Genomic DNA, 12,452 nt, shown 5'->3' on the forward strand with positions numbered 1-12,452 from the left:
GAAAACAAGTTACCAAGAAAACAGACACATCACTAGCGAAATTACTTTACCTCAAAAGTGTCCCACCAGCGACCAAAGTCACATTTTAGGTGCTTGCTTTAGAGTTACCAACGTGGGTTTCAACTCAAAGCCCTTCAAGATATTAACGGCATCAAAGTCGGGATTTTGCAAATAGATACAGCGGGAGTCCAGCTGAAATAACCACAGGTGACACCACAACTACCTAAGGAACCTTTTCCAAATGCTACAGTTCTTCAGGTCTCTGATGGAATTAGCTTACAGTGAAATTCACCTTGGCTTTTCACAAAAGCCTTCACTTAAAGGTCTCTCCCTCTGGGTCAGATTCATGCATTTCAAAACCCAATATGCGAGATGTCCGACGCCGTAACCATTTAATCTTATAAGTTAATCTCATTATTTCCCCGCTAGCTGTATGTTATAATGCACTCATGCCTTTCAAGTCTGCTGTAAATCCAAGTTTGTTGAATGTTTATGTTTATTTATATTTTGTATATTTATATTTATAATAATTTAATTTTATTTGAAGTCGTTCGCTGCTTTATCTATAAGTTCATACGAAGTTAGCCCTGTTATCTGTACCCTCTTGTTTGATGTAATTTCCAACTTTGGTTCTATGTAAACCGACGTGATGTGTACTAGTACAGGAACATCGGTATATAAAAGCCTTAAATAAAATAAACAAATAAATTTATTATTTATTTATTTAACATTTTTTATATACCGACAACCGTTTGCACATCGTATCGGTGTACACTGAAACTGAAAAACAGGTAGGCAGGAGCCTTTACATGGAACGTTAAATATAAAATTTGAATTAAAAAGGTATAACTGGAGGATTTACATGAAACAAAATGGATTTACAGGAAACAAAAAGGTAGGCAGGACAATTCCTAGAGCAGTATCTATAAAATTAGAGATAAAGGTATTTCATACAGAAAAAACAGGTTTTATAATAGTTATGAACTATATGTACAGGATATTTACAAAAGAAGTCAAATAAATAAACAAACACACAGTTTCTGAATGCACAAGCTAACCGCCTTTTAACTCCTGATGCAGTAAGTATGCTAATGCAACAGGGCTGTAAAATAGGCACAAACCAGAAAATGCGTGCAGAGAAAATGCTTAGCCCCCAACAAAACCGGATTTATGCACAGACAGCGGTTTTTTTTGTCTGTATAAATCATATTTTATGCACAGGAAACATGCTTTTTGTGCTCACGAAATCCAGACCCCAGGTCCCGGCAGCAGAACTCCACCTCTGACCTGGAGTAAAGTTTCCAGCACTCAGAAACCCTGAGGTAAGGCAGGGCCCCTCTCTGCTTTGGGGGTTAATCGTGAATGCCTTCGTTTGCACGGGACTTGCACGAGAGGCTGCCAAGCAGTCTGTACAGCTCTAAGCACACATTTCTTGTGCACAAACTCCTTGCCTCATCGGGAGAAAAGTTTGTGCACATGATTGAGGATAAAAACTGTGCCCTCTGCTGAGCCCACGGGGATCGCCCCGCACTGAATGTGTTTTACCTTTAACCTATAAATCTTGTCAATCATTTTCCTTATACACCTGAGCTGGTTTGCTGTCTCAGGTCTAAATCTGCAGATCCCGGCTGGGAGGGAAGCCTGCTTGACCAGGGGACAGATGACCAGGACTCCTAGCCATCTTCTTAAAATGTCAGCTCTTTTACTGTTAAAGGGTTCCTGCTCCACTGGCTTTGCAGCTCAGTTTGGATGAGATTTATTATTTTACTTCTTATATTATTCATGACTCATATGCTTTTATATTGTTTTAGTATGTTATACATTATGTTTATAATGATATTTTTTTGCAATTCAATTTGGTTGTTCCTCACCTTGATTAATTATTAGAAAGGTGCAAAATAAATCTATAGAAGCAGCTCAGAGCCTGGGGCATTTCAGGCCGACCCTTCCTCCTCGCTCACTGCCACAGCTTGCAGCGCAGTGATCAGGCCCCCAGCCACTGTCTCCAGTCAGTTATTTTTCCAGTTTTCTGCGCTTGAAAGCGTAGCGAGGGCAGGAGGAGGGGGACGCAGGATCGGTGGGATCTGCGCTTGGAATCGGTGTTAGCTGTTGCATGCGAATCTAATCTGACAAAGGATGCCACGTTCAGATGGCTGCAGGCCAGCTAGATAGTAACCAAAACCTAGAGAGGAAGTGAGTGAGCAGACGCAGACACGCTGTTCATGGCCCAGATAGAGAGGACCGAAACCCTGGGGGCTGGGAAACGAAGCAGCTTAGGGGGTTTCTCTGCACGTCTGCTGCTGGTGTCACTACTCTTCCCTGAAGTGAAATGATTTGCTCAGACGTGTCGCGGTCTTGAGTTCTACCGCGCTTTTATAGCTTTTGAAAAGAACAGTAAATAAAGTGAGACAAGCCATAAGCTGGGCTCCCCCGAGCTTAACAGCCTCAAGGCTAGGTCAGGGCTCTGCCAGAGGCACTGGGTGACTTCTACTAATCAATCAGTCAATCAATCAATCACTGTATCCTCCTGTCAGACAGCACTGCAATCAAGTCACTGTCAGAGGGTGAATTTTGTGTGGCTCCAGGGGGGACCCATCCACAAAGCATGAAAAAAGGATAAATCCCAGCCCCGCCTCACTTCGTGTGATAAATCCCAGCCCCGCCTCACTTCGTGTGATAAATCCCAGCCCCGCCTCACTTCATGCGATAAATCCCAGCCCCGCCTCACTTCATGTGATAAATCCCAGCCCCACCTCACTTCATGTGATAAATCCCAGCCCAGCCCCGCCTCACTTCAGGTGATAAATCCCAGCCCCGCCTCACTTCAGGTGATAAATCCCAGCCCAGCCCCGCCTCACTTCAGGTGATAAATCCCAGCCCGCCTCACTTCATGTGATAAATCCCAGCCCCGCCTCACTTCATGCGATAAATCCCAGCCCTGCCTCACTTCATGTGATAAATCCCAGCCCTGCCTCACTTCATGATAAATCCCAGCCCAGCCCCGCCTCACTTCATGTGATAAATCCCAGGCCATCCCAGCCCCGCCTCACTTCATGATAAATCCCAGCCCCTGCCTCACTTCATGTGATAAATCCCAGCCCTGCCTCACTTCATGTGATAAATCCCAGCCCTGCCTCACTTCATGATAAATCCCAGCCCCGCCTCACTTCAGGTGATAAATCCCAGCCCCGCCTCACTTCATGATAAATCCCAGCCCCTGCCTCACTTCAGGTGATAAATCCCAGCCCCGCCTCACTTCATGTGATAAATCCCAGCCCCGCCTCACTTCAGGGGATAAATCCCAGCCCCCGCCTCACTTCATGCGATAAATCCCAGCCCCGCCTCACTTCATGCGATAAATCCCAGCCCCGCCTCACTTCATGATAAATCCCAGCCCCGCCTCACTTCAGGTGATAAATCCCAGCCCCGCCTCACTTCAGGTGATAAATCCCAGCCCCGCCTCACTTCATGATAAATCCCAGCCCCGCCTCACTTCAGGTGATAAATCCCAGCCCCGCCTCACTTCATGATAAATCCCAGCCCCGCCTCACTTCAGGTGATAAATCCAGCCCCCCCTCACTTTCATGTGATAAATCCCAGCCCCGCCTCACTTCATGTGATAAATCCCAGCCCCGCCTCACTTCATTGATAAATCCCAGCCCCGCCTCACTTCATGTGATAAATCCCAGCCCCGCCTCACTTCATGATAAATCCCAGCCCCGCCTCACTTCATGATAAATCCCAGCCCCGCCTCACTTCAGGTGATAAATCCCAGCCCCGCCTCACTTCATGCGATAAATCCCAGCCCTGCCTCACTTCATTGATAAATCCAGCCCCGCCTCACTTCAGTGATAAATCCCCGCCCCGCCTCACTTCATGTGATAAATCCCAGCCCTGCCTCACTTCATGATATAAATCCCAGCCCTGCCTCACTTCATGTGATAAATCCCAGCCCAGCCCCGCCTCACTTCATGTGATAAATCCCAGCCCCGCCTCACTTCATGATAAATCCCAGCCCAGCCCTGCCTCACTTCATGTGATAAATCCCAGCCCAGCCCCGCCTCACTTCATGATAAATCCCAGCCCCGCCTCACTTCAGGTGATTAATCCCAGCCCCGCCTCACTTCATGATAAATCCCAGCCCCACCTCACTTCATGTGATAAATCCCAGCCCCGCCTCACTTCATGCGTGGCACGTTTCCCTCCCAGAGTTTTATGAGGCCTGACCTGCCACCCACAGTCAGCAGATCCCGGATCCGAGTGAAGCCCTGGACGTTGCATGGCCCTGCTCTTCTCTGCTTCTGTCAGACACCGGATGCTGCATCCGCTCTGAAATGCATGCAGGCACCTCGCTTGCACACACCAAAGGCAGCTCATGCAACGTCCCTGAGAAGCCGGGCTGCCTATAGGAAACGTTTCCTTTCCAGGGCATCTCTGTGCGCCGCTCTGCTTCTGCAATCAACATCTCTAAAACGTTTAAGGAGACACCCCAAACGTTCAAAGTTCAACGCTTAAAAAGATGTCTAAGAGCCAGAGGCAGGCCACAGACATTCAGGGCCTACCAGCCAGGCTGAAATCTCGCTTTTCTCCACCAACGCGCTCCTGGCAGCAGCTCACAGCTGGTTCGGCACCTTTGGGCTTTCAGCCCAGCTGAAAGCAGGGCTGCAGTCCGGTGCCAGGATCTTTCCCTCCCTCCCCACTTGTTTTAGTTCACTCATTGCAGTAACAGCCCTGGGCTGGGGCAGGAACTCTGCAGTCATCAAGTCTGCATCCCTCCACCGGGTCGCATCACTGCACGGTGACTATGACGCCCTCCCCTCCTCCACCACAGGGAGCAAGGGACCTGGGCCAGGAATCCCTCTGCATGGATGGTGCTACTGTGCCACCCGGTCAGCCAGGCCAAAATCTTTACCTACAGAAGCAGCAGTAATGTCTCACTTTATGGCCTCTATGAGCCAAAGCATTCAATCTCACTAAGGAAGGACTATTCAAGCTAAGCCTTCTCACTGCAGGTCTCCCATGCTGCTGTTCCCTCCTTCCCTGAGGTAGCAGAGTCTCTACGTGAGACCGTATGTGTATATGTATCTCTTTCTATAGACACCAACAATATGAGTGTGAATGTGACAGAGAGAGAGAACACTTACACTGCTCCTGCCCGTGCTGACTCTGTGCTTATCCCAGGCTTTACCCCTCACTCCCCCACAACTAAGGATCCTCTGTGCCTATCCCAGGCTTTACCCCTCACTCCCTCACAGCTAAGGATCCTCGGTGCTTATCCCAGGCTTTACCCCTCACTCCCCACAACTAAGGATCCTCTGTGCTTATCCCAGGCTTTACCCCTCACTCCCCCACAGCTAAGGATCCTCTGTGCTTATCCCAGGCTTTACCCCTCACTCCCTCACAGCTAAGGATCCTCGGTGCTTATCCCAGGCTTTACCCCTCACTCCCTCACAGCTAAGGATCCTCTGTGCTTATCCCAGGCTTTACCCCTCACTCCCCCACAGCTAAGGATCCTCTGTGCTTATCCCAGGCTTTACCCCTCACTCCCCCACAGCTAAGGATCCTCGGTGCTTATCCCAGGCTTTACCCCTCACTCCCCCACAGCTAAGGATCCTCGGTGCTTATCCCAGGCTTTACCCCTCACTCCCCTCACAGCTAAGGATCCTCTGTGCTTATCCCAGGCTTACCCCTCACTCCCCCACAGCTAAGGATCCTCTGTGCTTATCCCAGGCTTTACCCTCTCACTCCCCCACAGCTAAGGATCCTCGGTGCTTATCCCAGGCTTTACCCCTCACTCCCCCACAGCTAAGGATCCCTCGGTGCTTATCCCAGGCTTTACCCCTCACTCCCTCACAGCTAAGGATCCTCGGTGCTTATCCCAGGCTTTACCCCTCACTCCCCCACAGCTAAGGATCCTCGGTGCTTATCCCAGGCTTTACCCCTCACTCCCTCACAGCTAAGGATCCTCGGTGCTTATCCCAGGCTTTACCCCTCACTCCCTCACAGCTAAGGATCCTCGGTGCTTATCCCAGGCTTTACTCCTCACTCCCTCACTGCTAAGGATCCTCTGTGCTTATCCCAGGCTTTACTCCTCACTCCCTCACTGCTAAGGATCCTCTGTGCTTATCCCAGGCTTTACTCCTCACTCCCTCACTGCTAAGGATCCTCTGTGCTTATCCCAGGCTTTACTCCTCACTCCCTCACTGCTAAGGATCCTCTGTGCTTATCCCAGGCTTTACCCCTCACTCCCCCACAGCTAAGGACCCTCTGTGCTTATCCCAGGCTTTACCCCTCACTGCCCCACAGCTAAGGATCCTCAGTGCTTATCCCAGGCTTTACCCCTCACTCCCTCACTGCTAAGGATCCTCTGTGCTTATCCCAGGCTTTACCCCTCACTCCCTCACAGCTAAGGATCCTCTGTGCTTATCCCAGGCTTTACCCCTCACTCCCTCACAGCTAAGGATCCTCTGTGCTTATCCCAGGCTTTACCTCTCACTCCCCCACAGCTAAGGATCCTCTGTGCTTATCCCAGGCTTTACCTCTCACTCCCCCACAGCTAAGGATCCTCTGTGCTTATCCCAGGCTTTACCCCTCACTCCCCCACAGCTAAGGATCCTCTGTGCTTATCCCAGGCTTTACCCCTCACTCCCCCACAGCTAAGGATCCTCTGTGCTTATCCCAGGCTTTACCTCTCACTCCCCCACAGCTAAGGATCCTCTGTGCTTATCCCAGGCTTTACCTCTCACTCCCTCACAGCTAAGGATCCTCTGTGCTTATCCCAGGCTTTACCTCTCACTCCCTCACAGCTAAGGATCCTCTGTGCTTATCCCAGGCTTTACCCCTCACTCCCCCACAGCTAAGGATCCTCTGTGCTTATCCCAGGCTTTACCCCTCACTCCCCCACAGCTAAGGATCCTCTGTGCTTATCCCAGGCTTTACCCCTCACTCCCTCACAGCTAAGGATCCTCTGTGCTTATCCCAGGCTTTACCTCTCACTCCCTCACAGCTAAGGATCCTCTGTGCTTATCCCAGGCTTTACCCCTCACTCCCTCACAGCTAAGGATCCTCTGTGCTTATCCCAGGCTTTACCCCTCACTCCCTTACAGCTAAGGATCCTCTGTGCTTATCCCAGGCTTTACCCCTCACTCCCTCACAGCTAAGGATCCTCTGTACTTATCCCAGGCTTTACCCCTCACTCCCTCAGAGCTAAGTATCCTCTGTGCTTATCCCAGGCCTTACCCCTCACTCCCCCACAGCTAAGGATCCTCTGTGCTTATCCCAGGCTTTACCTCTCACTCCCTCACAGCTAAGGATCCTCTGTGCTTATCCCAGGCTTTACCTCTCACTCCCTCACAGCTAAGGATCCTCTGTGCTTATCCCAGGCTTTACCCCTCACTCCCTCACAGCTAAGGATCCTCTGTGCTTATCCCAGGCTTTACCTCTCACTCCCTCACAGCTAAGGATCCTCTGTGCTTATCCCAGGCTTTACCTCTCACTCCCTCACAGCTAAGGATCCTCTGTGCTTATCCCAGGCTTTACCTCTCACTCCCTCACAGCTAAGGATCCTCTGTGCTTATCCCAGGCTTTACCCCTCACTCCCTCACAGCTAAGGATCCTCTGTGCTTATCCCAGGCTTTACCCCTCACTCCCCCACAGCTAAGGATCCTCTGTGCTTATCCCAGGCTTTACCTCTCACTCCCTCACAGCTAAGGATCCTCTGTGCTTATCCCAGGCTTTACCCCTCACTCCCTCACAGCTAAGGATCCTCTGTGCTTATCCCAGGCTTTACCTCTCACTCCCCCACAGCTAAGGATCCTCTGTGCTTATCCCAGGCTTTACCCCTCACTCCCCCACAGCTAAGGATCCTCTGTACTTATCCCAGGCTTTACCCCTCACTCCCTCAGAGCTAAGGATCCTCTGTGCTTATCCCAGGCTTTACCTCTCACTCCCTCACAGCTAAGGATCCTCTGTGCTTATCCCAGGCTTTACCCCTCACTCCCTCAGAGCTAAGGATCCTCTGTGCTTATCCCAGGCTTTACCTCTCACTCCCCCCACAGCTAAGGATCCTCTGTGCTTATCCCAGGCTTTACCTCTCACTCCCTCACAGCTAAGGATCCTCTGTGCTTATCCCAGGCTTTACCCCTCACAGCTAAGGATCCTCTGTGCTTATCCCAGCCTTTACCTCTCACTCCCTCACAGCTAAGGATCCTCTGTGCTTTTCCCAGGCTTTACCTCTCACTCCCTCACAGCTAAGGATCCTCTGTGCTTATCCCAGGCTTTACCTCTCACTCCCTCACAGCTAAGGATCCTCTGTGCTTATCCCAGGCTTTACCTCTCACTCCCTCACAGCTAAGGATCCTCTGTGCTTATCCCAGGCTTTACCCCTCACAGCTAAGGATCCTCTGTGCTTATCCTAGGCTTTACCCCCCACAGCTAAGGATCCTCTGTGCTTATCCCAGGCTTTACCCCTCACTCCCTCACAGCTAAGGATCCTCTGTGCTTATCCCAGGCTTTACCTCTCACTCCCTCACAGCTAAGGATCCTCTGTGCTTATCCCAGGCTTTACCTCTCACTCCCTCACAGCTAAGGATCCTCTGTGCTTATCCCAGGCTTTACCCCCTCACAGCTAAGGATCCTCTGTGCTTATCCTAGGCTTTACCCCCCACAGCTAAGGATCCTCTGTGCTTATCCCAGGCTTTTACCCCTCACTCCCTCACAGCTAAGGATCCTCTGTGCTTATCCCAGGCTTTACCCCTCACTCCCCCACAGCTAAGGATCCTCTGTGCTTATCCCAGGCTTTACCCCTCACTCCCTCACAGCTAAGGATCCTCTGTGCTTATCCCAGGCTTTACCTCTCACTCCCTCACAGCTAAGGATCCTATGTGCTTATCCCAGGCTTTACCTCTCACTCCCTCACAGCTAAGGATCCTCTGTGCTTATCCCAGGCTTTACCCCTCACTCCCTCACAGCTAAGGATCCTCTGTGCTTATCCCAGGCTTTACCTCTCACTCCCTCACAGCTAAGGATCCCCTGTGCTTATCCCAGGCTTTACCTCTCACTCCCTCACAGCTAAGGATCCTCTGTGCTTATCCCAGGCTTTACCCCTCACTCCCTCACAGCTAAGGATCCTCTGTGCTTATCCCAGGCTTTACCCCTCACTCCCCCACAGCTAAGGATCCTCTTGTGCTTATCCCAGGCTTTACCCCTCACTCCCTCACAGCTAAGGATCCTCTGTGCTTATCCCAGGCTTTACCCCTCACTCCCCCACAGCTAAGGATCCTCTGTGCTTATCCCAGGCTTTACCCCTCACTCCCCCACAGCTAAGGATCCTCTGTGCTTATCCCAGGCTTTACCCCTCACTCCCTCACAACTAAGGATCCTCTGTGCTTATCCCAGGCTTTACCCCTCACTCCCCCACAGCTAAGGATCCTCTGTGCTTATCCCAGGCTTTACCCCTCACTCCCTCACAGCTAAGGATCCTCTGTGCTTATCCCAGGCTTTACCCCTCATTCCCCCACAGCTAAGGATCCTCTGTGCTTATCCCAGGCTTTACCCCTCACTCCCCCCACAGCTAAGGATCCTCTGTGCTTATCCCAGGCTTTACCCCTCACTCCCCCACAGCTAAGGATCCTCTGTGCTTATCCCAGGCTTTACCCCTCACTCCCTCACAGCTAAGGATCCTCTGTGCTTATCCCAGGCTTTACCTCTCACTCTCCCTCACAGCTAAGGATCCTCTGTGCTTATCCCAGGCTTTACCCCTCACTCCCTCACAGCTAAGGATCCTCTGTACTTATCCCAGGCTTTACCCCTCACTCCCTCAGAGCTAAGGATCCTCTGTGCTTATCCCTGGCCTTACCCCTCACTCCCCCACAGCTAAGGATCCTCTGTGCTTATCCCAGGCTTTACCTCTCACTCCCTCACAGCTAAGGATCCTCTGTGCTTATCCCAGGCTTTACCTCTCACTCTCCTCACAGCTAAGGATCCTCTGTGCTTATCCCAGGCTTTACCCCTCACTCCCTCAGAGCTAAGGATCCTCTGTGCTTATCCCAGGCTTTACCTCTCACTCCCTCACAGCTAAGGATCCTCTGTGCTTATCCCAGGCTTTACCCCTCACTCCCTCAGAGCTAAGGATCCTCTGTGCTTATCCCAGGCTTTACCTCTCACTCCCCCCACAGCTAAGGATCCTCTGTGCTTATCCCAGGCTTTACCTCTCACTCCCTCACAGCTAAGGATCCTCTGTGCTTATCCCAGCCTTACCTCTCACTCCCTCACAGCTAAGGATCCTATGTGCTTATCCCAGGCTTTACCTCTCACTCCCCTCACAGCTAAGGATCCTCTGTGCTTATCCCAGGCTTTACCTCTCACTCCCTCACAGCTAAGGATCCTATGTGCTTATCCCAGGCTTTACCTCTCACTCCCTCACAGCTAAGGATCCTCTGTGCTTATCCCAGGCTTTACCTCTCACTCCCTCACAGCTAAGGATCCTCTGTGCTTATCCCAGGCTTACCCCTCACAGCTAAGGATCCTCTGTGCTTATCCTAGGCTTTACCCCTCACAGCTAAGGATCCTCTGTGCTTATCCCAGGCTTTACCCCTCACTCCCTCACAGCTAAGGATCCTCTGTGCTTATCCCAGGCTTTACCCCTCACTCCCTCACAGCTAAGGATCCTCTGTGCTTATCCCAGGCTTTACCCCTCACTCCCTCACAGCTAAGGATCCTCTGTGCTTATCCCAGGCTTTACCTCTCACTCCCTCACAGCTAAGGATCCTCTGTGCTTATCCCAGGCTTTACCTCTCACTCCCTCACAGCTAAGGATCCTCTGTGCTTATCCCAGGCTTTACCTCTCACTCCCCCACAGCTAAGGATCCTCTGTGCTCATCCCAGGCTTTACCCCTCACTCCCTCACAGCTAAGGATCCTCTGTGCTTATCCCAGGCTTTACCTCTCACTCCCTCACAGCTAAGGATCCTCTGTGCTTATCCCAGGCTTTACCCCTCACTCCCTCACAGCTAAGGATCCTCTGTGCTTATCCCAGGCTTCACTCCTCACTCCCCACAGCTAAGGATCCTCTGTGCTTATCCCAGGCTTTACCCCTCACTCCCTCCCACAGCTAAGGATCCTCTGTGCTTATCCCAGGCTTTACCCCTCACTCCCCCCACAGCTAAGGATCCTCTGTGCTTATCCCAGGCTTTACCCCTCACTTCCCCCCCACAGCTAAGGATCCTCTGTGCTTATCCCAGGCTTTACCCCTCACTCCCCCCACAGCTAAGGATCCTCTGTGCTTATCCCAGGCTTTACCCCTCACTTCCCCCACAGCTAAGGATCCTCTGTGCTTATCCCAGGCTTTACCCCTCACTCCCCCCACAGCTAAGGATCCTCTGTGCTTATCCCAGGCTTTACCCCTCACTCCCCCTCACTCCCCCTCACTAAGGATCCTCTGTGCTCATCCCAGGCTTTACCCCTCACTTCCCTATTAGGAGGGCTCTTCTGTCCCTCTCTTACCTCCAGCTCCCTGCCTCTGTAACCCCTGTACAGAGGAGATTCATGCGTTGTTAAATGCGTGTAAATCTCTATGCAGGAGGATTTTTATCCAACCAAAATGCTTGGATGGGACTCTCAGAATTAGTTTCCATAGCTGGAGCAGTCCAAGGAGAAAGGGAGGCTTGTGGCTTTCTGGGAGCTGTAAGCCGGCTCTATTCAGAAAAAGAAGGGCAGAGCCAGAGGGCTGCAGCCTCCCCCGTCCTACCTGCCAGCTGTTGCCAGATGTTGGGAGCGGCTGCCGCCGCCGCCTGTCCCAGGGAGAGCTCGGGCTCCATGTGACAGCGCCGGGCACCCGCTCCTCACTGGCAGGGGGCAGCGCTCCGGCTCTTCCTCTTTTCAGCAAAACTTCCTCCTGAGCCCTGGGAGCAGGGCAGCCGAGCCCAGGCCGGGGCGGGAGAGAGGAGCCGGCGCGGGCGCCTTACCTGAGGGCGGCCGCTTCCTCCCCAGCCGGCTGACGGCGCGGGTGAACATCTTCCCGGACTCGGCGTCTCCCGCCTCCCCCGCCCCTTCCAGGGCAGCGGACCCGGCTTCCTGTGCTGAGCTGAGCCGAGCCACGCAGCCTGCACTGACAGCTCCGCGCCCGGCAGGGGGAGCCCTCACCGGGGCTCCGCCCAGGAAGGAGGGAGGGAGGGGACGCACCCAGGGGATCAGCCCAGGAAGGAGGGAGGGAGGGGACGCACCCAGGGGATCAGCCCAGGAAAGGAGAGAGAGAGAAGGGGGGAGAGAGAGGGAAAAGGGGAGAGGCAACCCCCAGGGGATCAGCCCAGGCAGGAGAGAGAGAAGGGGGAGATGACACACCCAGGGGATCAGCCCAGGAAGGAGACAGAGAGGAGAGGGGAGAGGACACACCCAGGGGATCAGCCCAGGGGGGAGAGAGAGGGAAGGGGGGAGATGACACACCCAGGGGATCAG

The 12,452-nt window shown here is 52.4% G+C and overlaps 1 protein-coding gene across 1 annotated transcript in view; it reads right to left on the bottom strand.

Annotated features, from left to right (window-relative positions):
- The window catches only part of RGS10 (regulator of G protein signaling 10), a 52,786-nt gene extending 40,665 nt beyond the window's left edge, over positions 1–12,121 (bottom strand). Inside the window, exon 1 of the mRNA XM_029610750.1 lies at positions 11,963–12,121. Coding sequence (XP_029466610.1) covers positions 11,963–12,011 — 49 coding nt within the window. The 5' untranslated portion in view covers positions 12,012–12,121. The remainder of the gene's footprint in view (positions 1–11,962) is intronic.
- Positions 12,122–12,452: the final 331 nt, after the last annotated feature.

This window comes from Rhinatrema bivittatum, chromosome 7 (genome assembly GCF_901001135.1).
Source record: "Rhinatrema bivittatum chromosome 7, aRhiBiv1.1, whole genome shotgun sequence".
In the NCBI taxonomy this organism is placed as follows: Eukaryota; Metazoa; Chordata; class Amphibia; order Gymnophiona; family Rhinatrematidae; genus Rhinatrema; species Rhinatrema bivittatum.